The sequence below is a fragment of the Aulonocara stuartgranti genome (genome assembly GCF_965226115.1).
Source record: "Aulonocara stuartgranti genome assembly, chromosome: 22".
Taxonomy (NCBI): Eukaryota; Metazoa; Chordata; class Actinopteri; order Cichliformes; family Cichlidae; genus Aulonocara; species Aulonocara stuartgranti.
In genome coordinates, this window is record NC_138957.1 from 11,205,400 (window position 1) to 11,233,113 (window position 27,714).

The following is a 27,714-nucleotide window of genomic DNA, read 5'->3' on the forward strand; positions in this document are numbered from 1 at the left end:
TGTGGAACACTGCATCTGCATATTGCTAATACATCTATACTGCCTTCTGCTATTTTGAACCACATTTTCAGGTCCTTTCTTTAAGCTACCTTGTATATTTATGAAAGAAAATGCATTTGGTGTTTCTGTAACAGAGGTTCACCGCAATCTTTCTCATAAAAATTAATTCAAAAATGATAACTGAATTGTTTTTTATCAATATTTCCATCTGTTGACACTTTGTTGACAACTGCAAGTTCAAATCCTGATGAATAAATAAAGAAAAGAATAAATATTGATGCACAATCAAAATAGGCATTTTATTAAAAATGTTTCAGTTTAAACATTTGATGTTTTTTTATTTCAGGAAATATATTTATGGGAAATATATAATTTTTAAAACTGACTTTAAACTCTTTCTGCAATAGCTTAGTAGTGGTAGAGAAAGGAAACAGGCACTGATGTAACATTTCTTTGTTTTGGTGACTTTCTAATATGCTCTACACATTAGATTAATGCAACAGGTGAGTTATAGTTTATTAGATAAACCTAACTTAACTAAACACTGTTTAACACAAGAGTTCTGCTACTCCTGGATCATTTTGAAGGCTCAAGTTTGAAATGCTGTGTGTTACTGATTGCTGATTTTTTTTTTAAAAAGTATTTGACCAATTTGACTTCATAATGGTGAATAGTGAGGTCCATCACCTCATTTGATGCAGTATGTTGATAATTTTGGACCAAAGCTGAGCGTAATCATGAAGTAAAAGTGTCTAAATGATCATTAATGAATTAAAAGAGCCTCTTGTTAACTGAATTTAATATAACTACAACAACTGTTTGTGGTTCCAATGGTTCCCGGCCTCTTCGTGGTTCCCATTTGCCTATGGGATTCCCCAGCTACTTGTAGCTGTCCTCAGTGTCTGTAATGTTGCCTTCTGGTTCGATCCCGTCAGTTCTGACTACTTTCCCTCTCTTTGTTACCAGCCGACACTTCTTCAGTCCGAATCACATTCCTATGTCCTTGCTGTATATCCTGGTGCTGTGGATCAGTGAATCAATGTCCCATTCACTCTTGGCATACAGCTTGATGCCATCTATAGAATGACATCTGTTGATCTCATATAGTTCCAGGCATTAGAGGATCCACGTGTGGGGCATCGAGTCATAGGCCTTCTTGTTGTCCAGACCTTCCCCTAGGGGGGGCGCAGAGCCATTGCAGGGGGGGCGCAGTATGAAAAGGGAAAAAAAACCAAAAAAACAATGCTTGGACACTGCTAGCACAGGGCTCCCACACAAACGCAAAGCAGGAGATGAAGCATCGCTGAATATGTTTCCAAACCAACTTCATTCTAAGCCAAAGACTAGAAAATATGGTGAAGCAAGTCTTCCCTTTGGTTTCACCTGCACAAGTGCAGAGGTAGGTCTCCCCTGCATACTGTAATTGGCTTTCCCTTTGTTGGGAGCACATACTGGGCTGTTCAAATCACAGACAAACAGTATCCTACAGGTGTGGACGTAGCGTAAAAGAGTTAGTAGTTTATTTTCTTACTACCTGTAATTTATTTGAGATTGCTTGTATTTGCTTATTGTTTACTAAATGTTTGAGGTGTGAAATAAATTGCAATGGAGCAAAATATGGGTGTGTGTGGTTGGAGGATGTGTTTGCGCAAACATTTTTCTTGTAAAACAAAGGGGGGCCTAGCAAAAAAAGTTTGGGAACCGCTGTTGTAGTCAATCCAGGCGGTGCACAGGTTAGTCAGTCTGCTCTTGCAGTCTTGGGCGACTGCACTGTCTACTGGCTGGTGTTTCGCTCCTCTGGTATTCCTGCTCTTTCTGCGCCCCGCTCATGTACTGAGCCATACATGAGTTGATCTTAGCCGCAAAGATGCTGAACAGTGGCATATTTCAACATTTGCATAGATTGGTGCATTTCCATTACAGGAAATACAATATAGTATCTTAAAAATACTATTAAAAATACGCAATATATCACAGACCCACCCAACAGCCAATCTAATTTCTCTTTGCTTGTTTCTGCAGGCTGTTAGAATAGAGTGCTGGAAACATTTCTAGACTAATTTTGGCCTGAGCAAGCATTCATTTAGGTTTTCACGCTTCCAAACACTCTTTAAACAATGAGAATGGGTAACATAGCTACCCCCTTAAAACAACACTAATGAACAACATTCTGAATATAATGAGAAAATAATAACCTACATTATATAAGACACAGAGCATACTGAGAGATTCCTTCTGTGGCGTTAGCAGGATATGTACTGTGGGAATTATTTCTACTGGCTAACCAATGTGATGGGCAAAATGTAATTCAGACACTTTCATGCCTGGTTTCCACGGCAACTAACAGCAACATCTGCAGAGAATGGGATGATAGAAACTGCATCGAAAATTTTACCTTTTTGCTCATGTTTCTCTTTCCTTCTCTGGGCCTTTTGGTGCTCCGTCCATTCAATCAGCATAGTAACAGTAAGTAATTTCAGGTGCATATCTCAAACCACAACTAGCTCATTTCACACCATAAGTGATAAATTGGGAAGATGGCTAATGTGGCATTAAAAGAATGAAAAATTAACAGAATGGATACCCAATGGACTTTTGTTGTTGTGCCACCCTGAGTATTTTGTATGGAGAAAACAAGCCAACTTTAAAGTCTTCTCTAAAAGACTAACAGTCTCAGGGCCAATTATAGAAGGAGTCATTTGAGGATGAGGCAGTTGCATTAATAGTGACAGAGAAAATTAAATTTAAATCTAAAAGCCTAGTAGGTTGGATATGTGACTTGGTGAGCCTTAATTAATAGTGTTAAACATAAAAAGAGCCAAGGTAAATTGAGTCTCAAATGTATTCTGTCTGTCTGAAATGCTGGCTTTTTAAATTAGTGATGCTGCCTCTGCCTCCATGATGCAGGAGAGATTGGTTTGACTGAAACACGTGTTTAGAATAAAGGCACGGACTCCAGGGGAAAACAAGACAAATGTCAAATGAGTGGGTAAACTGAGTAGCGGTTGCTTTTGAGCTGAAGCTTTCCTAAAGGGGCATACTATTATTCTTGTTGCCTGCAGGGAAATTTGCACTGCCTTACTAATGTTTACTTACATCTTTGTTTGAGTGTGTGTGTGTGCATTTGCTGTTGCAGCTATACACCAAGTGCAAAACTCTGCACGTGTATGCGTTTTTCTGTTCTAGATTTATGTGTGTGTGTGTGGATATGCTTGGTTGAGCACAGATGAAACGCATGAATCATGTGCTTCATGATTCATGTGTTTATGCTGCACATATAATATGTTGCAGTGCCTTGCAGGGACATTGTCCCCTAATGTGAGCTTAGAGGCATGTTGAGGATCCAAACGCCACCATCTGCACGAAGGCTAAACTCAGCCCGGCTCACATATTGAGGGGCCTTGGCAAAGGCACCTACCACCACTCCATCACTAATCACCATGGACAAGTATCCTACTCCTCTCAGGACAGGGTCACAGAGGGCAAGTGCTAAAGTCTGAGCAGAGCTTCGATTTGGAAAAAAAAAAGAATCTGCATGCTGGTTTAAGAAAGGGTTTTAGCTCCTCTGTCGGTTTCCCAGTGTGGATTCAATGAATTATATAATGTGGCCTCGCTGATTTTTAGCAGTGCCAGTAGCCCTAGAAAACGAGATCTGAATTTCATGAGCTCATAAATACTCCACATTATCATTCATTAGCATTTTCCCACATTTAAGCAGCTAAAAACAATATTTCCATTCTCGCTCCCTTCTTACTGAAAGCCAGACTGGATGTTAGTTATAAAGATTGGAATACAGAAGTACTTGGTTTCTGAACAGTACGAATGGCGGTATTTCGGGGTCGTTCAAGCATGACTTGACTATTCTATTTAAAGCCGCATGAAGAGATTTTTGACCACAAGGGGGCAGTGAAACAGTCTAGAACAGCGGTCCCCAACCTTATATGCGCCACGGACTGGTTTATGCCCGGCAATATTTTCACGGCCTTTAAGGTGTCGCGGATAAATACAACAAAATATAACCAGTACCGGTACCGAAAAAAAGAAAATTTATTCATAACACACGTGAAAAGACCCAGGAAAACCGAGTAAACGATAAAAACGATAACAAAATAACGCTGAAAACCGATAAAAACCCTGAAAACTATACATTTCACACCTGAGCCTCAACTCTCGCGGCCGGTACCAAACGACTCACGGACACCGGTCCGAGGCCCGGGGGTTGGGGACCGCTGATCTAGAATACAACACATTACAGCGCATCTGGTAATATCATTAAGGGCTTTGTCTTTTTGCTTCTCTGAACAGGGTTACTGGTAGACAAGTAGCCAACTACAGTCTCATCAAAAGAATGGAGTTTGATGGCAGTAAATGAGATATTAGTGAAATACAAAACAATTATGCTTTAAAATTTAGCACTAGTTTTATATTTTCATTCACTGAAAAGCTACTGTAACTGAATAAGTTGAAGAATAAGCGCACTTAACTGCCAACAATTAGTCATATAATATTTATATATGCTTGATTTAGTTTAAAGATATACCAACACCCAGTGCAGAAATGGCTTATTACAGAGTAATTATGTAATCTAACACTCTGCATCATATCACAACTGGCCAATAATAATTGGTCGAAATTACAGCATTTAAATGACTGAAACAATTATTTAATAAAACACTAACACCGAGCCCATTATCAGTTGATTCTCAGTACTTGCTGTTTTGGCTCCACGTTATCTGTTCTGGAAGTCAGCATGCCTTATTGAAGCTTTTGCAATGACCTCTGCTTCCAGGCAGACCACTCAGTTCACATTAAGCTTTTGTCTATGATGCCCAATAGAGCTAATCATCTTGGTAATGGCACAGCTGTGAAGAAAAAGGTCTCATATGATGGATCCAACATCAACTACTGTACACACTAAAACACAGTCAGGGAGTGTAATAGTAATTTAACAGAACATAACAGAATTTTCAATAACACCCGTAAACCACCAGCCTCCCGATATCCCAGTGATGCCAAAGAAAAAACATCTCCCAGAGAGGATCAAAGTACAAACACTAGCTGTCCTTTTCCTGCCTGTAACATCACATTAGCTTTAAAAGCACCCGGCTGGGAGCATAGCGATCAGTGGAAAAGGTCGGCTGTTCTTCCAGGACAAAAGGGACACCTCCCGCTGTGTTATTGTGGGTCTGACATTTGGGCATGTACCAGGTATGTGTGCCGCGGTTGCCCCCCTGTCACCAGAATGGTTTCATAGTCTTCAATCACTTTTCAGAAGCTGTTGAGTTCTGTGGCCTGGACCACCATTATTATGAGTTGTAGAGAAGTGGGTACTTACAACAGGGGTAATTGAGCAGCACTATGTCGTCCAAGGCAATATAACCCTGCCGCTCTTCAGAAACAGTCGCTTCAAAGATGACCTGTGAAGACAAAGGGTAAAGTAAATGACTACACCCCGCTGCATGCTGAATGGCAAATAGATTGGGTAAAATTAATATCTAAACGCCTGGCAAGAACAGAAAATTCACATGTTTTGTTTCACTTACTACAAATTTAAAGGGGAATCTTAATTGTAAAGTTTTACCCTGGCATTACACCATAATCAAGAATGTTTCATATCCGTTGTGTGGTATTTTTCAAAAGCAGCAATTTAATCACAGCTAAATTAGCATTAGTTATTAGCAGAACCTTTTCATCTCTTTAAAACACCAACAGGGAAATGTCAGGCTTTAGTGTAAGCCCTTCAGAATAAAGACGCCAGAGCCCTCTAGAGCCTCTTTTTGTATTAAAAGGTCAAACAAGCGGCAAAGATATCCATTTGAGACCTAAACACTTCTGAATGTAAGGCAGCTACAAAACAGCTTTTTGCAGAGATACAATATCTATGCCTAAAAGTATTATGTAGGGTCTACCTTACAATGTGAAGCACCTTGAGGCGACTGTTGTTGTGATTTGGCGCTGTATAAATAAAAATTAATTAAATTGAATGAAATGTATGTATATATGCCTAATGTACAATGCAGAGCACTGCTACTGGTAGCCACTTGATTTTTTTAAACATAAACATGCATGTTGTCACTTATAATGTATGCTACTATCTTTATAGAACATGTTGCATGGTGTCATCATATAGTAGCTTGTCCAGCAGAGTGGTTCTGGCACCCGGTGGTGGTGAAGTCATGGGGATATAATGGTTTACAATAAACACACAAATGCTGCATCTCCAGTGCCCATTTTATTAATCTGCTGTCTTGGACAGAGCTTTGGAACATGCTCCTGTTGTTGGAAACTGCCAAAGCACGTGCCTCCAGATAAAAAACAACAAACAAAAAAGGTAAATGACGTTGAAAATCCTGAAAAGCAACAAGTGGATCTCTGAGTTAGGATTTCTCTGTCACAAACAAAAGGTAGCCAGCACTACAGAACAGGTGGAGGGGGGGACTTAGCCACTAATAGCTGTCATTCTGAATAATAGTAATGCCAGAAGTAGGAACTGCTCATGTACATGTACCTACAAACATTCCACCATAAATGCAAAGTTAACGCAATCTTGCTGCCTTAAAATCTAAATGACAGACGTCAAAACACTTTTGTTTAGCAAAATGCATCACCATGTCTCCTCTGTTGTCATATACTGGTGAGCAGGTACATTTACTTGATTACTGTTAAGACGACACAGCAATTTGTGATCTACTAAGCCCAAACGTTCAAGGTTCAGGTGCTGTACAATTTGATATGTTATAAATGTAGACAAAACCCCCCATGAATCCTTATATGACTAAAGATCTCTTTCCGTTCCCCGTTGGCCCTTTTATTAAATCATCTGCAGGAGTTCTTAAACACAGCCTAAATATTCAGTCAGTCATCTAAATGAGCCAGCCACACGCAGCGACTCGGAGTGAACGTGCAGGCCTCCCAGCATGCAACAAAGTCATTCTACGTTTCCGAGTAGTAATTACAGTCAACAGATCACAAATCATTCCCGCCGCAAGCAACTCTTCACTTTGTACTACAGTATGACAAACTCTGAACTTGGGGACTGAGTGCATTAACACCTGGTAAGATGAAAGATGTAGCTGTGCCCTGATTCAGACATTCACCCACACTTAATACTGCTAGTTGTCTATGCTAAAGTCCGGTGGAAGTCAGACTGTGACCGTGTACTTAGACAGGCAATAGAGTGCAATGTTGACAATACATCAGGCTTTAAGTGCCTGAGGCAAATCAATAGCACAAAAGGCTTTGGCAGATGGATACAGACTAAGGCTTTCTTTCCACTAATTTATTTTTATTTTTCATTCCTATGTCAGGCCATTAGAGACGTCTGACCGATTAACTCTACAATTCATCACGCGTCAACACACCCACCACCATCGATTCACTCAGCCCCATGCTTTGAGCCATCATTAAGCCCCTCCACATCTGCCCTCACTTATAGACGAGTGTGTTTCGCTATGACTGTGTCAGACGCTGAGGAATAATGTTGGCATACAGTAGCTATGCATATTCACACAAGTCATTATACAAACGTTACAGTAGAATCCCCTTGCACTATTTACAAATAATATAATAATACCAATGATAAGGACTGACAGAGAAACACTACAGGTGGCCAGAAGCTTGGCGCCACTATCAAAGCTATAAACAAACATGTTAAAAAAAATAAAATAAAATATATCAAAACTGAAGCAGACTGTATGAAAATCAAAATTTGTGCCATTGCCAAATCTATCTATCTATCTATCTATCTATCTATCTATCTATCTATCTATCTATCTATCTAATTTAGACCTGCGATGCATTGCATCGGGTTTTATATACGATTGCAAATATTATGTATAAGCTACTCTATGTAAGCTGTATTAAAAGACAGAAACAATGCATAGAGAGAAAACATATAATACTCATATATGTATGCACAAAGCAAAATCTATTTCAACAAGCAGTATAAAAGATGGATTTGTCCAACTGAAAATCTCAAATTCAAGGTCATTCTCCAGCCTTCTCTCAGCTTCGTTTCTGTCGTCTTTGTTATGACAAAAACAGGCCATGGCCACCCACCCCCACCCCCCCAAAAAACACAAAACAACCAAAAACTAACGCTGCAAACACACCTGTGATGTGTGAATAAAGGTTTGGTGCACTGCAAGCAGCAGGGTGCCATCTCTCAGGAAGGAGCCCTGTGTCATTGTCAGCAACCAAAGGAAATGACATGAGAAGCACATCCAAATCAGAAAGCAAGCTCAGCTACAAGCCAGTGGAGACAGTTGAGAACAGTGCTGCACAAGGGCAGTTACATTTGAGGTAAAAAATCATGCAAGAATTTTAATATGCACCTCCTGTGGCATCGTGTTTGGCTCATAAAATTCAATGCTAGAGAATTGATAGCAGACTAACAAATAACACATTGATAGTAGACTAACAAAATCCATACAACGTCCCATTAGGCCTTCGCTATGAATACATAAAATGAAGAGTGGAAGCTGTAAACTAGATTGCAATAAAAACAAGATTTGCACAGTAATTAATATTTTTAGCTTTTAGTTTTTATTGCAGAATTGCAGGAAACATTTTTGGGTGCACACTAATAAAGAAGCTATCATTTGACACAGACACCAACATTCTTCATGAATTTATTTAATTTAACCAGTTATTAGAATTTTTGATGAATGTGTTGAATAAAAATGAGAAGGATGTCCTGTTAATTGACTTCTTCAAGTAAACTTAAACTAACACTACTGATCTATATTGGCTTTGTCGCATTAAAACATAAATATATGAGAAGCAAGTGGCCCTGCCACGTTCCTTTAACAGGCTGAGGATGAGTACAGTGCCTCCACTGCAGTGTGATATAAAGGACCAGACAGCATATGCTGAAGGCTTTCTTTCCTTCTGTGTGTGTACTTAAATGTGTTTATGCAGTCACATTGAAGGGACTTGAAGGGACACAAAGAAAGAACCCACGATATAAATCATGAAATTTTAAAGGGAAAACTTTGTTTAATGTTAAAGTAAGGTTACTGTTAGGTTCAGGTAAGTCTATGTTCTTTTGAAATGATGAAAATTGAACTGTGCGTGTGTTACATTTTCCAAATATTTAGTCTTCAAAAATCTAATCATTCTACTTTTCAGAACAAACTGATAAAAACTGAAAATGTTCCACACGGTTTGGTGCATAATAATTTGGACAGTAACATTATTGTCACAATGGGAATCACCAACTGCTCTGTCTCACCCTGAGATACTTTTTGAGACCCAGGCAGTCGCTTCTTGTGGCTGATTGTTTGTAGATCATTCTACCTTCAGTTTTGTCTTCAGTAAATGGAATGCACATCTAGTTAGGCTCTATCCATCTAGAAGTCCTAGAACTGCTTTTGTGGCATATTCTGGGTCATTATTCACTAGCAGTACATGCTCATGCTGAAATATAGTTTGGTCTGTTTTTCCTGTTGGCTGAGAAATGAAATGAAAATTACAGTGCTTTTAAAAAGTGTTGTAGGTGCAAAAATGCCAAAAGACGCTGCAAAAACTGTAAAAACATATTTTAGCCCATTGCTAGGTGGTTACTAGGCAACAAGACTGTGTAGTCATATATCATGTATAGCTCAACTTTTGAACACATAAATAAGATATGATGATTAAAACAATGGGATCCTTTCATAAGGCATTGTAGGTGCATAAATGCAAAAAATTGGTCATTTTAACATCATTAACATAAACCTTCAGAGTGAACTGTTGTAAAATGGCACTATATGAATAAAACTTGTGTGAGCTGAATAATTTTGTAATTACATGAATATAATTCTACAGATAACTAGAAGAGAAATTCTTACTTAACCTCTTACTTAACCTCTTATATGTCAGATATGAATTAATACAGTCAAGTTAACAATGTCTGTTGCTGTTAATGCTAACTGCAGTTGCAGTTGTATCAGTTCTTTGCAGTAATACAAGTTTCAGGAGGATGCTTATAATATGAAAAAGAAGCAATATGGTGCTCTGTTTCAGTCAGCATTAAATGAATAAAGCTTTGATACGCTGGGGAATGTGGAGCTGTTATCAGTGAGATAAAATTGTGCTGGGCTAGATTTGGAGTGAATCCCTCATGCTTAGGTAAGCAATCCGATGGCAGACCTTGCCACTACCAATAAAAACAACTATGAGAGGTAAAAGCTTAATGCAAATACATTGAATGACTATTGCAGAAATAAAGAAATGTTGGAAAGACAATTCTTGTCTGGTCTGTTTTCTTTTCTTTTTAAAAAAAAAATCCAATTTACATAAGCTCTTCTATAAACTGGCTTTAGAACATCAAGACATTTTTCCAGGAGTCCAACTTTTACAAATTTTGTTTTAAAAGTGTCTAAAACAAAACAACAAAAATTGAGAGGGTGACCTTTTGCAGCTACTAAGTAAGAGAAGTAAGTAACGAAGGAGAGAAGGAAATTTATAGGGGTATGGTAAGGGTGTAATACTGAGATACATTCAGGATTAAGGCAATGTGATCAAGAGGACAAAGAGTAAAAAAAATAAAGGGTGAATTTTTTTAAAGAGTGTTACAAAGAAAAAACTTTTTTTTTTTCAAAGAGCACCAAGATGACAGAGAATGAGTGAACCTGTCTGAACTCATTTCCTCTCTGTCCCTCAAAGTCCACTCTCAAACAGCAAGTCTCTTCACCAGAGCCAAGCAGAGTCAGGCAGAGGGTCATGAACTCAGTCAAATGACACCTAATGATTTAATCAGAGACTCAGCAGTGCAGGTTTATCTTCCATTACAGGTGCAATGAACTCTTGTGAAACACGGCTATAGTCTTCATCTTTTAAGCTGCAAGAGGAAGGACCTGTTATTAATGGATATTAATTGACTGATAAGGCTGCATGTTTAGGACACCTGAGTGTTAAAAAAAAACTATATACAAAGTCTGAATTAAACAAAATATACACAGAATTAGTGACAAAGGGCAAAAGTCCAATTTATTCTCAGCAATGAGGACCAAGATCTGGCAACGGTTGTACGGGGACCAGATACCTCACAGCAACAAGACAGATACCCCAAACTCCAGAAGGAGCTTCCACAGGACACCCTGAGGGACGAGGTTCAATACCTACTGTACAGTTTACACGTGTAGACTTGTTGGGCAAACCCTGATACACCTTCAAATACCCTTGAGGGAATACTCCAGTGTTCCATGACCAGGACAAAAACCACAATGTTCCTTCAGAATCTGAGGTTTCAACTAACAGACACACTCACCTCCTCCTGGCATGGGCCTACCCAGTAAAGCTGAGAAACCCCTGAAGTTTGAACACACTCGCCAGCCCCCCTTCATGAAAAGAGGAAGTAGAACCACAGTCTGCTAATCCAGAGGCCCTGTCACCGACTAACACACAGTGTTGTAGAGTGGTGTCAGCCACAACAGCATCACGATATCCAGGGCCCTAATAAACTCAGAGAGAATCTCACCCACCCAAGAAGATCTGCCACTAAGGAGCTGATTATTTACCTCAGTGACCTCACCCCGAGTGATTTGTTCCTATGCTCTCTGTCGACTATAGAAGGCATGTCAGGGGGATTGAGGAGCTCTTCAAAGTAGTTCTTCTTCTATCATGTCCTCAGTTCAGCAGAGGTCAGCAGAGTCCCATCAGCCCTCCTTGCTTTGGCTACTGCCAGAGTTGCAGTAACCTTACTGCATGGTAGCAATAGCCCTTATAGGGGTGTTTTGTCCATAAAATGTTTGTAAAGCACATTTAGCCTGGCCCTTCACCTAGAACACATTTACCTTGGGAGACCCTACAGGGCCAACGACAACACTGCTTCTAGTATCACCAGGGTACACCAATCCCTCTGCAAGATAAGGTGGGGATTCATTCTATTTCAAATGAAAGGATACAATAGAAATAAAAATAGATATAAAAAAAGATATAAAAGTACACACAGCAATTATTATTGTTTCATGCATTACTGGGCTAGTCTGTTTCCTGCTTCTGGACGAGTGGTTGAAGAATCACTTCTTAATATGAGAAACAAAGTACTTCTAAAATGTATGTGTGCTCATGATGCAGAAGAATATATTTTAGACTCTCCAGGACTCTAAGTACTTGTCTCCTAGACTCCTTAATTACAATATTTGATTAAACATACTTTCACAGTTTGAATTAAAACTGGATCTTTTTTATTGTCATTTTGATATAGTCTTTTTTAATGTGGCTGTGCCCTTATCCAAAATAATAAAACAAAGCCATGCTAACTTAAACCTTGATTTTTATATAAGAAACTGTTGGTATGGAGCACAAAAGATTATCATACAGTTTCCTAGATTGATTTTTTTTTTCTAAAACTACATTTCCTCTACTACAGCTACTTTAGCCCACAGAGTTGGACAGCTCATAGTTTGGATAAGTTGTCCTGTCTCTAAATAGATGTGTATCATCTTCTAAGAGGACTTCCTGCCAAAAAGTTGGATACATCAGAAAATATCCTATTTTCAAGGACAAAATATGTTAACATTATATTAACAATGGACATGTAGAATCCGGAACTATTGGCCACGAAATTTAAAATCTTATATCAGTAAAAGCCTAAATGCTGAAGGCCAAGAGCACCTCAGATCACGATCCAACATATCTCTGAAGCAGCCTGTCTTCCCTCAGGAGGTGTTGACACCCAATGTTTATTGAGTATGCTTTGAATTTAATCTATTTAATCTCCACCACCAGTACCACCAGCAGCTGCTTAGGGACGCACTTTCTCCCCCGAGTCCTCTGATATGGTGGTCCTACCCCTGTGTGGAGCTGCTGCTCTGTGGCCTGCTGTGGCTAATCTGTTGGCTGGCAGTGCTGGACAGTGATCTTTATCAATAGCACTGAGCAGATGGATGTGTGGACCCCTGTGGGGCCTCTGGAGAATACTAAAAAGAGGCACAGAGCCTCCCTCTAGGCTCAGCCCTTCGCGCAACAGATAGACACACTTGGTTCCTTTGTTTAAGCCTCTTCACTCTTCTGCACACATTTACCTGCTCCATTACCTGGTGCCAATCATCCAGGTTTATAGGACAAATAAAGCAATCTGTCCTGTGTCTACATGCCTGGTGGAAGGACTTTAGAGAGCAGTGCCTTCTCATCACTCACACATCTTGAACATACGTCACCGAGGTAGTAGATTACATTGCTTATGCATGCCTGCATGAATGGTAAACACTGCAGTGCTAAGCAAACTCCCCATCTGGTCTCACTTGTCTGATTGTTCTCGTTAGCTCCCCCCTCCTGCCTCCACCTTCCCCTTTGCTACAGTCCGTGGCATGCAAACTTCTAACATCCATAGAGAAAGGAAGAAAATCATTACTTTAAATCATTTTGGCTGTTGTGAGAGTCGCTCAGGACAGAAGAGCTGAGGATGGTAAAGCTCAGGCTGTCCTCATTGATCTGTGCAACCCTCTAATCTCATTAACTGGCTCTTGATTTATTGAGATGGGGCTCAGAGTGCATCAAGGTTATGGAAGCAAACACCCGGACTGCTCCCCCGCGCTGAGGGTCGCATGGAATTGAGGTCAATTGACTATTCGCTGCACCCACGCTCCCACAATCCCTTACACCAGCTATTGCCTTCTCATTAACGGCAATTTGGGGGTGGGGCGAGGTGAATGGTGTTGGAGGCGACAGGCTTAGTGGGAAGAAAGAGAGCATTAGGGGATAAATTATCAGCCCTAATGAGGTGAGGCAGGACTGGATCCAGTCATCAGAATCTTACAAGCTACACAACAGTGCTAATAATGCAGCACCGACAATACAGGCATCAAACAGAGCTATTGATTACACTGCAGCACACAGGTAAATTGACCAATAAATAAAGATACAACCCAAACACACACCCACTGTAATTATACAGGTATTGAGCCACTGTGATATATGACAGAGGCAATTTGCTATTTGTTGCATATGGTTTGAGTAATTGGGAGCGCGATAATAATGCTGTTACAACTGACAGCAGCCATGTTTTAATAGCTATAGCGCAGGTGTGAATGTGTGCGTGAATGGTTGTCAGTTTCTCTATGTTAGCCCTATGATAGACCAGGGAGTCCAGGGAGTACCCCTTGCCCTATGACCTCTAAGATAGGGTCCAACACCTCCATGGTTGAATGGATGGATGGAGGGAGGGATGGATGAGAAATTGGCTTAAAAGACTAAAGCTGAAGACGAGCTGATAATGCCAAAGGCTGACAAAACCTCACCTTGTTTCCACTGACATCCTAAGGAAGGAAAGAAAACCTTATGACTAAATAAATACGCTAAAACTAATCTGCACTGGAAAACACAGTGTATATATGACATCAGTGTTAAAAAATATTGATATAACTGCCACTAAAAAAATGCAAAATGGGGCATGAAAAACAAACTGTGTGTATCTATTCCTGAAACTGTTTTTATTATATTAGTACGTGTGATATTTGTCCAAAAGTTGATTCTGTTCATCTGGACGTAGCGTTTTCAGTGGGAGAAACGGTTCATTCAAGGGACTTCTTCAAGTCACTTCCTTCCTCTATGGATGTTAAAAGCCACAGAGACAGAGACTAAGCGAAAACCTGTAGTGATCCCGTATGTGTCCGGAGTATCGGAAAAGTTGAGACGCATTTTTCCTAAACACCAGGTCTCTGTGGCTTTTAAACCCCAAAACACGCTGCGCCAAAAATTGGTCCACCCCAAGGATCGGGTCCCCCGACACAGAGTAACATAGTGTACGCTGTTAGGTGCCAGGAGGATTGCCAGGATTTATACATCGGGGAAACCAAACAACCTCTGGCAAAGCGGATGGCACAACACAGAAGAGCTACCTTGTCAGGCCAGGACTCTGCAGTCTATTTACACCTACAGGCCAGTGGACACTCTTTCAAGGATGAGGATGTACACATCCTGGACAGGGAGGAACGCTGGTTTGAGCGCGGAGTCAAGGAGGCCATTTATGTGAAAAGGGAAAATCCATCTCTGAATCGAGGAGGGGCCTAAGGGTACATCTTTCACCATCTTACAATGATGTGATTGCAGCCATTCCCCAGCTCTCTGTGAATGGTACTCGTGGCCGTTGATCAGTCGTCTTTGATCAGTGGTTGTTGATCAATGGTCATGAGAATTTGCATAATTATGATGAAGGAGACCTCCCAGCCCATTGTTCCTTCAGTGGGCTGGTTTCAGTCATTATGCAAATGTACTGTTTATAAGATTGGGGAAACCTGCAGTCAGCTGAGACTGAAGAAGTCACTTGGATGAGTGACGAAACGTTTCTCCCATAAAACGCTACGTCCAGATGAACAGAATCAACTTTTGGGGATTTACTTTCCTGGATGATTGAGAATGCATCAAGATGTGTGATATTTGTATTTAACATCAGTGCCACTCACGGGAATACAGTGGTTCTATTTTGTACATCCATAAAGTCAGAGTAACAGGAAACCACAGAAGAGAACTGCAGCAGCCTTGAAGAGCTGAGCTTCATGGTAAAATCAGATCTGCAACGCTTTAACAAAAAGTGAGTCACAGCTCTGTGAGGGGCTCCTGTGTTTATGTCAAATTTACATTTATTTACATGGATTACCTAGAGGCACAACATTGCTAGATTGAACCAGCTTCAAGCTTAAATGTTGCTCCCCTTCCATGTATTAAAATGCATCAAAAAACAGTCGGGGCTCTTGGCGGTGTTTTTACACTAACAGTTTTTGACTCCTGTAAAAATGTGGTTGGTAAATGCGGACATCTCCATTGTTAGGCTCCAACTTGCTAATTTTTTTGTTCTTTTTCCAAGCAGAATACGGCAGGAATACAAATCATCTTTTTTATAGTCACATATTACTAAGATCAAATGAATTATCGCTCCTGCAAATATGACTTTATGTTTAAAGCCATTATGTTCACCTGCTTCTGCTTCGTGATAAGAGATTTTTGATTGAGAGCAGCCAGGCATACTAGGACAAGAGACGCAGTCATCGTATTTAATTCAAGAGATTAATGAATTCTGATTGGTGCAGGTAAGTAAGTAACATCACAAATAAGGGAATTCACATCTGTAAAACAAGCTAAACTTTTTCATTGTAGCAAAACCGATGATGAGTTGATGGAGAAGCTAATTTTAGATGGAAGTCCAATTCTGACCAGTTACACTGTTTACTGTCATTTAACCTCAAATCAGAAAGAATACTCTTTTAAACCAACTCAAATTTAGTATGGAGAATCGCCACTGCTAATGAGAGCTGGGGCTCTTTCCACAGCTAAGCAATCTTCAGCAGTTTTAGGGAAGGCACAGCATCAATGGAGGAGTCAGGCAAAGGCCATGTTTGCCTTTGTGTTTTTTTCCCAACATGTATCAGCTGTGCCGTGTGCATTTTTCAACCCTGGTTGTAACTTTCAAAATTAAGGTTTTTCCTGTGTCATTTGGGGCAAGCAATTTGAAGTGCGTGATAGTGCCATCCGATGCTGATTCTAAATGCATTGAAAACACGAGAGATTTCTGGACACACAAACATAATCTCTTCTCACCACTTGGACCACTTGCTAGATTCGGCTCCCTGCAGTTTTGTGTACTTCTTAAAGATCAAATGTGGAAGGACTTTTGGTTTAACAGAACGGGGAGCTTTAAAAGTACAAGGGGTAGCAATGGAGCCACCGAGAAGATAAAGATACAGGGTGTGCTGAAATTCATCCAAATGCTGATTTTTGCTCATTTTCCACCATGTTTAGAATGAATTAGGGAAAAACTATAGATTAGAGTTTAATTCTGTTTTCTGCATGAGCAAAATTTATTCCATTCCAACTTTTCATTAAGCCAAAAAGTTCATATAGAAGTGAAGTAGAAATGAACTGGATGAACTTTGCCTACAAATTAGAACCTGCAATAGAACATGTAACAGACCTGGGTCATTTTCACATATCAACTGTATGCTGCTGATCTCTACAAAGATCTGCAGATGTGGGTGATGCACAGTCTGACACGAAACCAGACTGTTTTCTAAATTTGTCATGTAGGAATCTACTATAGTAGAATATTTATTTGTTGTTGTTTTTTTTCCATTATAATTGACATACTTATATTAAATACTGAGGTTATATGGCACATTTAGCTAAATAGCATGAGTGGGAGGGGGATTTCAGTATTGTGTGTTATTGAAATTGGTGATTGCGACTATTTGCAATGACTGGGCAACCACTGATATTTTCTAGTCACGAGTTCTATTTTTACTGTTTTGCGACTCAGCCATTAATGTCAGAACTGTTCTGCCGTAAAACATCTCACCAAGACTGTAGCTGAGCAGCCCCTTGACAAACTGCATTAATCAGCCTTCCATGGTTGCATATGGCTGACTGTGGTTGCATATGACATATGCGGACGTATGAATTTCCTCGTTCCAGATATGATCTAGAACAGGGAATACAAACTGTAACTGTTCAACAGGATACGATGAATATGATAGACTGAAGGAGTCTTGTGTAGTTGTAGTTCATAAAATAATCCCAAATAAAATGTAAATGAATATGATTGCATATTGTACTATTTTGTTGCTGTAATGGTATGTTAAATGTATGGTACATGTATGTACTGTACGTTACATATTTATTATTTAGTTGTGCTTAAATATTTTTGTTTCTTGTGCCCAGTCTTCCCTGGCCCAGACAAGACAATATCTCATCATCATCATCATCATCATCATCATCATCATCATCGTAATAACTGTAATCATCACCACTAGTGGTTGGCACTCACCACATCATACCACAAGTCCTGCAGTTTTGCTCATATTCAGTTGTCTGACCATGAAAAATGTCCTTTGTTATCAAAGCTGACGTTCACAGGTGGGGTTGTTCATGTTTAGTCAACCTGACAGTTAAACACTACCAGAAATACGAGAATATGAAAAAGAAAAAGAAAAAAGCAACAGCTCTCCTCTCTCTTTGATGGGAAGTTGTAAACAAGCAAGACAGAACAGAAGACTGCACCTCAAACCAGCTCGGTTCAGAAGTATTTTTAACTACAAAAGTACTTTGTTCTGGGACTTCACTGCCCTTCCATGAACATACTTGGAAAACATAAGAAAGCCAGAGCACACCGGCTTTTTACAGAGAACGGAAGACAAAGCAGCAAAAAGCGTCCAGGCAATACCTGGGGGCGATCGTGGCTCAAGAGTTGGGCGTTTGTCTTGTAATCGGAAGGTTGCCGGTTCAAGCCCCGGCTCCGACAGTCTCGGTCGTTGTGTCCTTGGGCAAGACACTTCACCCGTTGCCTACTGGTGGTGGTCAGAGGGCCCGGTGGCGCCAGTGTCCGGCAGCCTCGCCTCTGTCAGTGCGCCCCAGGGCGGCTGTAGCTACAATGTAGCTTGCCATCACCAATGTGTGGATGTGTGGATGATTGTGTATAGTGTAAAGTGCTTTGGGGTCTTTAGGACCAAGTAAAGTGCTATACAAATACAGGCCATTTACCTGGACGGACATCAGCCACAATATATTTGCCATTTATGAAACATGTTTAACCACAGCAAAAAAAACTGTGGCCAAGCTTTCTGAATGCTTTCGCATTTTAAAGTAGTCAGCGAATCTCTTTTTTCTTCTCCCATTTCACTAATTAGGAAATTAGTGGGTAGAATCACCAAGAATTTTTACAAGATTGAATATTAGAAATTTCCAGTTAGCTACCATCTTATATAAATTTATAAAATATCCAAACATAATTCACCTCAGCTGAAAGCTGTCAGGACTCTTTGGCTCATTGTTGTATTTAACAACATAACTACTGAAACCTCATGTGTTTATGTGTTTGTTACCAGTTTCTTACCTGGTATTCACTGGGCCAGAAAGTGCTCACAGCAAGCTCCACCTGGTGCCACTGGCGACCCTGGGAGCCTGAGATATTCCAAACTGCACTGCCCTTGGGACCCGAGTTTACCCGGACATAGACTTGGAGGTCCCCGGGGCTGTGGCCATCACGGCTGTATAGGAAGTAGCTGAACTGGATGCAATGAGTGTCGTTCTCACTGAGCGGGAGCAGAAGGAGCTGAGCCCTTTGGCCACCATAATGCTGCGAAGAATTCACCATCATGAAGGACCCTGGTATGAAAAAAAGAAAATTAACACTGATTAGAGAATAGCCTATTTTCTCTTAACTTTAGTTCTCGGTATCACAAAAGACTGCACTCATAGTTTTCATTTACTATCGGCAGAGTCTCACAGGGAGCCTACCGAGAGCACTTGGACAGAGAAAGGGAAGTTTGAAAGTTTAGCGCTGATAAAACTAAACGACCTTGCCAAGCAGATTCATCTTCTAAACAAGCGGCAGCTACACCTACACCCACTTTACAAACAGCAGCCATTTCAGCATTTTCACCTGCCATATTGAGCTAACTAACCTGAAATATAAAAAAATAACAAGATCCAAGTCTTTGGGCTTCACCTGTAACACCTCAGCCACGGATAGATATGTCAACCCTAGATATGTTAGTTTTGAGCCGCTGAAGAATGTCTGCCTTCTTCTTATTTTTAAACTGCCAAAAAAGAACCTGAGAGCTAAAGTTGACAGGTTCAAGGTTGTTACTAGGAATATCTGTGAAATCCTCTCTGGCTATTTGTCTGTATTTGGTCTGTCTCTGCTACCTGCTTTCACAGGGCCATCAGTTTTGCAGCACTGTCTCAGATCTGGTGTGTTCAAAAGGACAGAGTGGATGTCAGATTGGACTTTCATTTTGGACTGAGGTTCACAGAGTCACTGCTGGCTCTCTCATCCCGGCAGCACACCAGAGATTCCCTGGCCATGAGAAGAGCATCACATTATACAGTGGGGAAAATAAAGGGTGAGGCTTGCCTTTGACTGTGGCCTTCAAAACAGTATAAAGTCAGTTTAAAGTGGGAGAAAATGGAATGGAAAATACAATCTTTATTTATTTATTTTTTTACCCGTGTTTTCTGCCACAAGCAGATGCCTATTCAGTATTCAAAAACAGCAACATTTCAACATGACATCTTAATACTTCTACGGCCAACATTTTTTAACAAGCCCAACCCTATATATCAAAACAAAAACAGTCAAAAACTCACTTTAGAATGAATGATGATGAAATATTATATGGAGGACAAATAGCTTTGAGTTTGAAATTTCCATTGAAAGAAAGTAATTAAAATAACATTTAGGGATGAGTGTGGATATGGAGTATATAGATACAGGAAGGTCTAGCTTATGTGGCAAGAGTGGTTTTATAAACATGTTCTGTAAACAGGTAACCATGGAATTTAAAATCAGTAAATTGAAATTTTGAAATATTTGGTCATTCTTGGTATGCATAAAACCCATTTCATGTTTGAGCTGCAGCGGTAGTTTAAGACCCTCTAAAAAGCTGTTCATCCTGTAAGAGCTGATTATAAGATGGATAGGCAGTGGCATTTGGGCTCAATAAATGTTCAAATTACACAAAAAATCAGTCATAAGCAGTTTGCAATGTTGCTTTTAGATGTCTTGAGTAATTTCTAAAGCTCTTCTTTTATCAGAATTGTTGAGCTGAACTTGTTTTTGTATTACTTCTAGAACCTTGCCAGTTTATTATTGGGCTGATATATGTATCAGTATCTGCATTTCTAACATATAAACAGATACTTCATAACTAATGTTAAATAAATTTGTTTGTTTTGATATTGTAATATCATATTTTTAAATCAGTTGAAATTATAGGTCCCAAGGTCAGTGCACTTAGAATATCTCGCTTAGAATCTTATTTCATGAATTACTTATTATTATACTATCACCATGAAAAACAATGCCAAGCTCTTTCACTGGTGGAAAATCGTTGGAGATACAGAGAAACCTAGAATCTGAAGAAAAGAATGACAGCTATACAGTACAGTGGGAAATATAATTATTTGATCCTCTGTTTCGAAGTTTGCTGACGTACAAAGAACAGTCTCTATTTTTTGTGGCGGTTAATCTGTTCCTCTAGCAGAAAAGCAACCCCAAAGCATAATGTTTCATACTTGATTGTGGGGCCGATGTTCATTGGGTCATACTCTGCATTTCTCTTTTACCAAACATGGCGGGCCCAGTTGATGCAAGATAGCTTAATTTTAAATCTGACCCCAGAACTTTCTACCAATCCTCCTCAGAATCATTTAGAGGGAAAAACGTAAGATGGGCCTCTACATGTGCCTTCTTAAGCAGAGGGACCTTGCAAGATTTAAAACCATTATGGCGTAGCGTGTTACCAGTGGTGTTCTTAGTGACTGTCCCCCCAACTGCCTTCAGATCATTAACAAGCTTTTCTCATGTAGTTTCAGGCTCATCCACCACCTTTCTTTCTTTCCTTTCATGCTCCAGATCAAGAATGGCTTTGTAATCCTTTTCAGCTTTACACCGATCTATCATCTTGTCCCTGACATCATTTGACAGCTCTTTGGTCTTGCCAATGGCGGTGGAGATGCTGGAAGACATTGATTCTGTGGACAGCTGTACTTTACACACATAAAATACTTATTCCGCTCACTGGCGTGCCAATCAACTTTTATCTAACTTGTTTTTCCAGATCTTTGGTTGATATTTTTTTCTATTTCCATTAAAATGAAACTAACCTAAAATTACATTTTTATGTTTGTTTTTTGAAAGTGAGCAGACTTATGAATTCAGCAGGAGATCAAATAATCTAAATGGAAATGTACAGCTTAGGACAGTGGTTCCCAAACTTTTTTTGCTAGGCCCCCTTTGTTTTACAAGAAAAATGTTCGCGCCAATGTCAAAGGTATGTGCCTTTTTTCACGTCACGCTGTGCAGCAAGTTATTGTTTACATTAGATGAATTGCAGAATGGCAGATAGTCAGATTACCAGTATTTTGTCTCTATCTGTAGTATTTACAGGCTTACATATAAACACGCAGTTACTGTCCCTCTATTTAGAAAGGCAGAGGCGTCACGGTGTGATTATTTTACGTGTAGTTGTTTTTTTCCTGTGTAATAATATTCAACATTGCTATCAATACATTTTTCAAAAAATGTCTCTCGGTGCAAAATGGGTTTAAAAACATGAACAGCTGTGGGATCCTGTTTGTCCGTGATTTAGACAGGGGGAACAAATCGTGGCAGGATCAGCCTGATGTTATTTGTATCCCACTGTAACTGTACTGTATAAAGAGCTAACATCTCCAAAATGTCAGGAGTAGTTAGTCATTACAACAAGTGTTGACGCAGGGAAAGCCAATTATGCAGGGGAGACCTACCTCGGCACTTGTGCAGGTGAAGCCAAAGGGAAGATATGCTTCACCATATTTTCTAGTCTTTGGCTTAGAATGATGTTGGTTTGGAAACATATTCAGCGATGCTTCATCTCCTGCTTTGCGTTTGTGTAGGCGCCCCGTGCTAGCAGTGTCCAAGCATTGTTTTTGTTTTTTTTCCCTTTTCATACCGCGCCCCCCTGCAATGGCTTTGCGCCCCCCCTAGGGGGCAGGCCCCACACTTTGGGAAGGTCTTGCTTAGGAGATGAGGTGTGGCAATCAGTGGGGAAAAAATGATAGAAAAGAGCAGAAAAGAGCTATCAGCAGGTTGTGATGTTTCTGTCAAGATCTTGAAAATATTCAAATCAGACATTCTTTAAAAAAACTTTTAGAATAGCCCCTAGAGTCCCATGAAAAGCTGTGAGGACATTCTTAAACATGCTGGTTTAGATGAGGAAACTGGAGTGATCTTCAAAGAAAAGTACACATATATATATATATATATATATATATATATATATATATATATATATATATATATATATATATATATATATATATATATATACACATATATATATATACATATACACATATACATTATATATATATATATATATATATATATATATATATATATATATATGTGTATATACATATACACATATACATATATATACATACATATATATACATATACACATATACATATATATACATACATATATATACATATACACATATACATATATATACATACATATACAGTGGGGCAAAAAAGTATTTAGTCAGCCACCGATTGTGCAAGTTCCCCCACCTAAAATGATGACAGAGGTCAGTAATTTGCACCAGAGGTACACTTCAACTGTGAGAGACAGAATGTGAAAAAAAAATCCATGAATCCATGATTTGTAAAGAATTTATTCGTAAATCAGGGTGGAAAATAAGTATTTGGTCAATAACAAAAATACAACTCAATACTTTGTAACATAACCTTTGTTGGCAATAACAGAGGTCAAACGTTTACTATAGGTCTTTACCAGGTTTGCACACACAGTAGCTGGTATTTTGGCCCATTCCTCCATGCAGATCTTCTCGAGAGCAGTGATGTTTTGGGGCTGTCGCCGAGCAACACAGACTTTCAACTCCCGCCACAGATTTTCTATGGGGTTGAGGTCTGGAGACTGGCTAGGCCACTCCAGGACTTTCAAATGCTTCTTACGGAGCCACTCCTTTGTTGCCCGGGCGGTGTGTTTTGGATCATTGTCATGTTGGAAGACCCAGCCTCGTTTCATCTACAAAGTTCTCACTGATGGAAGGAGGTTTTGGCTCAAAATCTCACGATACATGGCCCCATTCATTCTGTCCTTAACACGGATCAGTCGTCCTGTCCCCTTGGCAGAAAAACAGCCCCATAGCATGATGTTTCCACCCCCATGCTTCACAGTAGGTATGGTGTTCTTGGGATGCAACTCAGTATTCTTCTTCCTCCAAACACGACGAGTTGAGTTTATACCAAAAAGTTCTACTTTGGTTTCATCTGACCACATGACATTCTCCCAATCCTCTGCTGTATCATCCATGTGCTCTCTGGCAAACTTCAGATGGGCCTGGACATGCACTGGCTTCAGCAGCGGAACACGTCTGGCACTGCGGGATTTGATTCCCTGCCGTTGTAGTGTGTTACTGATGGTGACCTTTGTTACTTTGGTCCCAGCTCTCTGCAGGTCATTCACCAGGTCCCCCCGTGTGGTTCTGGGATCTTTGCTCACCGTTCTCATGATCATTTTGACCCCACGGGATGAGATCTTGCGTGGAGCCCCAGATCGAGGGAGATTATCAGTGGTCTTGTATGTCTTCCATTTTCTGATGATTGCTCCCACAGTTGATTTTTTCACACCAAGCTGCTTGCCTATTGTAGATTCACTCTTCCCAGTCTGCTGCAGGTCTACAATACTTTTCCTGGTGTCCTTCGAAAGCTCTTTGGTCTTGGCCATGGCGGAGTTTGGAGTCTGACTGTTTGAGGCTGTGGACAGGTGTCTTTTATACAGATGATGAGTTCAAACAGGTGCCATTCATACAGGTAACGAGTGGGGGACAGAAAAGCTTCTTACAGAAGACGTTACAGGTCTGTGAGAGCCAGAGATTTTCCTTGTTTGAGGTGACCAAATACTTATTTTCCACCCTGATTTACGAATAAATTCTTTACAAATCCTACCATGTGAATTCATGGATTTTTTTTTCACATTCTGTCTCTCACAGTTGAAGTGTACCTCTGGTGCAAATTACTGACCTCTGTCATCATTTTAAGTGGGGGAACTTGCACAATCGGTGGCTGACTAAATACTTTTTTGCCCCACTGTATATATACACATACACATATACATATATATACACACATATATACATATATATATATATACACACATATATACATATATATATATATACATATATATATATATATGTATATATATATATATATATATATATACTAGGGGTGCAACGATATTCGTATCGATATTGAACCGTTCGATACAGTGCTTTCGGTTCGGTACGCATATGTATCGAACAATACAACATTTGTAATTTATATTATCAACTTTCCTTCTGACGATGCTGTCTGTGTTGAGCGCTCAGTGAATCTGCGTTCGACTACTCCGCCTAGGCTGCACTGTCCAGCGCAGATCCACTGAGCGCTCCACACAGACAGCATAGTCAGAAGGAAGAGCGCAGGGCAAGCTAGCAAGACAGAAGTTAAGCTCTCCTTGCAACATGGACCTCCCCCACCCTCATTCAGATCTGGCGTTTGGAATTATTTTGGTTTCCATGTGACGTATGACCCTGAAGGTAAGCGAGTCATGGACTAAAGTAAAACAGTATGTTGGATGTGCCATGCAATGCTCAATTACATGGGTGGGAGCTAGTGTGTTAGCGCAGTTAGCTCGTTAACGTGTTGGCCGTCTAGCCCCATGCACGGGGCGATCGGCGGGAGATTTGCCGTGTTGTGGCGTTAAGGTCATTTCAACGAGATTAACCTGAAAGCACTAGTGGGAACACAACGAATATGACTGCACATTTACGCCGACATCATCCTAGTGCAAAGACAAAAACAACAAGCATGCTACTAACTTTAGCCGAGTCATTTAGACAGCTGTTAGCACATGATTCTCCTTATGCTGCTGAGAATATAGCCCAGAAGAAGCGGATAGTATAGCTTTTATTTTGGAAAGAGACATTTCTCTGTAATAAACTCTCTTTTCCAAAGATGAGTGATTCCTCAGATACAGGGCTTGCAATATCTGCGCTCGACAGTGCAGCCTAGGCGGAGTAGTCGAACGCAGATTCACTGAGCGCTCAACACAGACAGCATCGTCAGAAGGAAAGTTGATAAAATAAATTACAAATGTTGTATTGTTCGATACATATGCGTACCGAACCGAAAGCACTGTATCGAACGGTTCAATATCGATACGAATATCGTTGCACCCCTAGTATATATGTGTGTGTGTGTAGATAAATTATCACTAATTATAAGTTTTTTAAACCATTAATGACTACATTGACTTTCAAAATGATGTTTTATTAAAGAAATGTTGAAAAGAGGAAGACAAAGCGAAAAAAGACACATACTGTCAAGGCTCGGCTGTGTGGCAGGCAGGAGGAGGACCCAAACGCAAAACTCACAGACACGGGGATGAGACTCAAAATCACAGCTTTAATGCTGGAATGGCCGAACATAGGAAATACAAAACTAAACTGGGAAAAGTAAACTAACATACGCGGAGAGACACAGGGAGATCCACACAACATGAGGGACGACGTCACACTGAACAGAGGGAGACGCAGACAGAAATACACAGAGGGTTAACGAGGGAAGTGGGAACACACGGGGAACACAGGTGACACTGATAATCATAACGAGACAGGGCGGGGTGAACTGAACACTGACGGGAGAGGTGAAACAGGAAGTACAGGAGGAGAGAGAGCACGAGTAGAACACCAACGTAACAGGCAGGGGAGACATGGAATAAACACGAAAGGGGACGAGGGCTCATAAATACATAGAGGGCACACAGGGGGAAGAGAGAGCACGGGGAGAACTTAAACATAATGGGCAGGGGAAGCATGGAATAAAATACAAACATACAAGGAAACTAAGAACACTGGGCCAACATGGCCCAGGACCATGACAGTACCCCCCCCTCAAGGGCTGGCTCCAGACAGCCCAAACACAGAAAAACAAAACCAAACAGAAAACAACCCAGGGCGGGCGGCGGGGGCCCAGGACGGAGGGCCCGGAACAGAAAACAAAAGAGCACAGCAAACACCGGAGCCCAAGAAAATAACTCAAACACAGAGCAGTTCAGGGGGCCGACCATGCGCAAGGCAACGGCGGAGACGCGAAAACAGTTCAGGAGGCCGGCCGTGCGCAAGGCAACGGCGGCGACGCGGAAACAGTTCAGGTGGCCGGCCGTGCGCAAGGCAACGGCGGCGGTGAAGGAGACGACGGAGCAGTTCAGGAGGCCGACCGCGCGGGAGGCGGCGGCGACGATGACAGCGCTGGTCCGGGGGCCGACCGTGCGAAAGGCGACAGCGGCCACCCAGGCGAAGGCGGTCCGGGGGCCGGCCGTGCGGAAGGCGACGGCGGCCACTCAGGCGATGACGGTGCAGTTCAGGGGGCCGGCCGCGCGGAAGGCAGCGGCGGCGGCTCTCCAGTGTCAGGCGCACCGGCCGAGGCCCGGAGGGCACAGGACCAGTCGAGACGGGACCAGGCGAAGCACAGGCTGAGGAGGCGGGACCAGGCGAAGCACAGGCTGAGGAGGCTGCAGCAGACGAAGACTCTGAGGAGGCTGCAGCAGACGAAGACTCTGAGGAGGCTGCAGCAGACGAAGACTCTGAGGAGGCTGCAGCAGACGAAGACTCTGAGGCCGGGCCAGACGAGGACGAAGACTCTGAGGCCGGGCCAGGCGGAGCTGCAGAGGCTGAGGCCGGACCAGGCGGAGCTGCAGAGGCTGAGGCCGGACCAGGCGGAGCTGCAGAGGCTGAGGCTGGCCCAGGCGATGACGAAGCGGTCGCAGATGGCGGCTGGACAGGCTCCTCGGGCCCTCCAGCTGATGCGGCGTGAGGCTGGACAGGCCCTTCGGACTCTCCAGCGGAGACGTGAGGCTGAACGGGCCCCTCGGACCCTCCAGCGGAGACAGGAGGCTGAACGGGCCCCTCGGACCCTCCAGCGGAGACAGGAGGCTGAACGGGCCTCTCGGACCCTCCAGCGGAGACAGGAGGCTGAACGGGCCTCTCGGACCCTCCAGCGGGGACGAGGAGGTGCTGGCCGGGCTCACTGGAACCCCCAGCGGATGAGGCAGATGGCGGCGTGGGAGCCACGGAGTCCTGGATGAGCTCATCCGAGCTTCCAGCAGGAGCCGATGTAGAGCCAGAGAGGATTGGGATCCCGGGCTCAATGTTAAGCTGGCTAGAAAACTGCACTGCTACGGG

The 27,714-nt window shown here is 41.4% G+C and overlaps 1 protein-coding gene across 4 annotated transcripts in view; it reads right to left on the reverse strand.

Annotated features, from left to right (window-relative positions):
- LOC309698717 (receptor-type tyrosine-protein phosphatase U-like) overlaps positions 1-27,714 on the reverse strand; it is a 263,712-nt gene that overhangs the window by 109,484 nt on the left and 126,514 nt on the right. For all 4 annotated transcript variants that reach the window (XM_082521358.1, XM_082521357.1, XM_082521360.1 and 1 more), the window contains exons 3-4: positions 18,809-19,080; positions 5,336-5,417 (exon numbers count right to left, since the gene is read on the reverse strand). In XM_082521358.1, coding sequence (XP_082377484.1) covers positions 5,336-5,417; positions 18,809-19,080 — 354 coding nt within the window. The remainder of the gene's footprint in view (positions 1-5,335; positions 5,418-18,808; positions 19,081-27,714) is intronic.